This window comes from Emiliania huxleyi (assembly GCF_000372725.1).
Source record: "Emiliania huxleyi CCMP1516 chromosome Unknown EMIHUscaffold_123, whole genome shotgun sequence".
Classification (NCBI taxonomy): Eukaryota; Haptophyta; order Isochrysidales; family Noelaerhabdaceae; genus Emiliania; species Emiliania huxleyi.
Window position 1 is genome coordinate 62,271 of NW_005201360.1, and position 2,354 is coordinate 64,624.

General features: G+C 68.4%; 1 protein-coding gene across 1 annotated transcript; it reads left to right on the forward strand.

The window, feature by feature from the left end:
- Positions 1–1,079: 1,079 nt before the first annotated feature.
- EMIHUDRAFT_454816 (hypothetical protein) lies at positions 1,080–2,274 on the forward strand (the record flags this gene model as incomplete). Its single annotated transcript, XM_005789982.1, has 6 exons — positions 1,080–1,138; positions 1,385–1,514; positions 1,660–1,720; positions 1,802–1,905; positions 1,979–2,073; positions 2,238–2,274. 6 exons carry the CDS (start codon positions 1,080–1,082, stop codon positions 2,272–2,274), a joined length of 486 nt encoding a protein of 161 aa, XP_005790039.1.
- Between the last annotated feature and the right edge of the window lie 80 nt (positions 2,275–2,354).

Sequence of the window (2,354 nt, forward strand, 5' to 3'; positions counted from 1 at the left end):
AGCAAAAGGTCAGCTGACCCTCGCCGAAGCGACGGCCTTCCTCGGGCGGTTCGGCCAGGCCTTCAAAGCGAGCGCGCCGTCGCCTGCGGCGCCCACTACCCCCTACGAAGCGCTCGTCCGCCGCGTCGACGCCGGCGGGCAGTTTGATGAGTTCATGGAGAAGACCATCCCGTTTATCTGCACCGAAGAACGTCCGCCAAATCCGTGCTTTCGCGCAACTTGAGGGGAAGCCGCTGACGTGCCCGCGGCGCCGCGCAGCACCGCCGCTGCGGAATCGGATCGAGCCCATGGAGGAGGAGGGCGCAGTCCGCCAGCGCAGCAGGCGGAGTCCCTCCCCGCGCCGGAGCCCCCCTGCAGTCGAGGGAGTCCTCGTTGGCGATGAAGGTGGCGACATCGAATCGCGGCCGACAGACGTCACGTGGGAGGAATGGGCGATGAGCGGGAACGATGCGCGCTACGACGCCGACTCCGCCGTGCTCGTGGCCGCCAAGCAGAAAGCCGCGCTCCAGGAGCACGCCAAGATGCAATGCATCGATTCAGCTCTCTCGGCAGCAGAAGTGGGGCTGGAGCGGGTGGGGGTGGATGCCGATTGAGGGGGAGCGTCTCCAGCTGCGCCCTGTGGCAGCTGCGCCCTGTGGCAGCTAGTCGAGGGACTTGGTAGTTGTGACCCCCCTGAGTGAGGACAGGAGAGAGAGAGCGTTTTGTGGTGTTGGTGTACGCAATAACGGGACAGGGTGGTTGTTCTTCTATCTCCTCTTCTAGCTCTTAGCATGAGCTGCGCCCGGTGTCCGACCCCTTTTGCGCAGCAACACCTTAAACTTTTCAGGCCCTCCAAATTCGGGTCGGAGCGTAGCGGAGTGGGCCCCGAGTTTGAAAAGGGCGACGGACGCTTGCGTCCTAGCCTCCAACAACGCCTCCCCGGCGCAGAGGGGCCCCCGGAGGGATGCACAACCGCTCCACGCCACGCCGCTTGCGGCGGTCCTCTTCCCAGCTCCGCTGAGGGCCCGTGCGTTATTCACCGAACCAGCAGCTCCGAGCTCGCTCACGCACGCGTGTGTGTGTGCGCGCCTGCCTGCTCAATGACATTCCTCCGCATCTGCGTCACCGCCCTGCTCGCGAGCTTGGCGGCAGCCACGCGGTGCTTGCCCTCCTGCGGCGTGCGCGCCGCGGTTTGCGCGCCCCGTGTACGCGTCGCAGCCTCTGCGGCGCTTGGCGAGGACGGCGCAGCAGCAGCGTGGTATTCCGACGAGGCGGACGGCGCAGCAGCAGCGGAGCCCGCCGCGGCGTCGCAGCAGGCTGCGGCGGCAGCGGACGCGGTGGATGGCGCGGTGCCGGACACGGCTCCGGCCGCGGCCTCTCCGTCGGAGCTGCCGAAGCTGCCCAGCGAGCCGGCGGAGCCTGAAGGCCCGCCGACGCAGCTGCTGGAGACGTCCGACCTGGTCAACACGCGGTGGGAGCTGTTGGTGGTGCCGCGCGAGGAAGGGTGGCTTCCGTCGGACGACTTTCTCGCCGAGGTACGCCCGCCCGCCCCGTCCAAAAAGCTGCCCTAGGCGGCGGCGGCGGCGGTGGGGACAGAGAGAGAGTAGAGAGGTCTCGAGGGTCCCTCCACCTGCCCCCCTCGTGGCCCGCTGCTCCACCCGGACGGCCCCCTCACCGCAGGTGACGCTGCTCGCCGACGGCTCCGTCGTCTGGGGCGGTGCGGTCGGCGGGCCGGGCACAGGCCGCCCGACGCTCCGCCGGCGAGCTGCAGAGGATCAAGAGCCCTTTTCCCGTGGAGCCCTTCCCCGACCCTCCCTCTCAGGCGGCCGCTGGACGCTCAACGGCGAGACGCTGGAGATCATCCGGACGACGCCGCTCGGGCTGGTGAGCGGACGCGACTACTACATGTCCAACGCGCTCGCCGAGGTGCCACGCACTGCTGCCGCTGGCGGAGCCGTCTCGGAGCCTCTTTGGAGCCTTCGCGGAGCCGCCCCCGTAGGTGACGAGCGGGCTGCAGCTCGCGCTGCGCGGCGTGATCCGCTCGTACAACGCGATCTACCCCGTCGCTGTCGTCGCCGACTTCGTCGCCGTCAGGTGCGAGCCAAGACAGAGGGAGAAGAAATCGAGCCTAGAGCCTCGCATCGGCCGCAGGAACGGCGGAGCCCTTCTCGCGCCCACACGCAAGCACACGCCCATAGTTTGGGACAGCACCGCCTGTCCCAAACTATGGGCGTGTGCTTGCGTGTGGGCGCGAGAAGGGCTCCGCCGTTCATGCGGCCGATGCGAAGGCTCTAGGCTCGATTTCTTGCTCCCTCTGTCTTGGCTCGCACCCTGACGGCGACCGAAGTCGGCGACGACAGCGACGGGGTAGATCG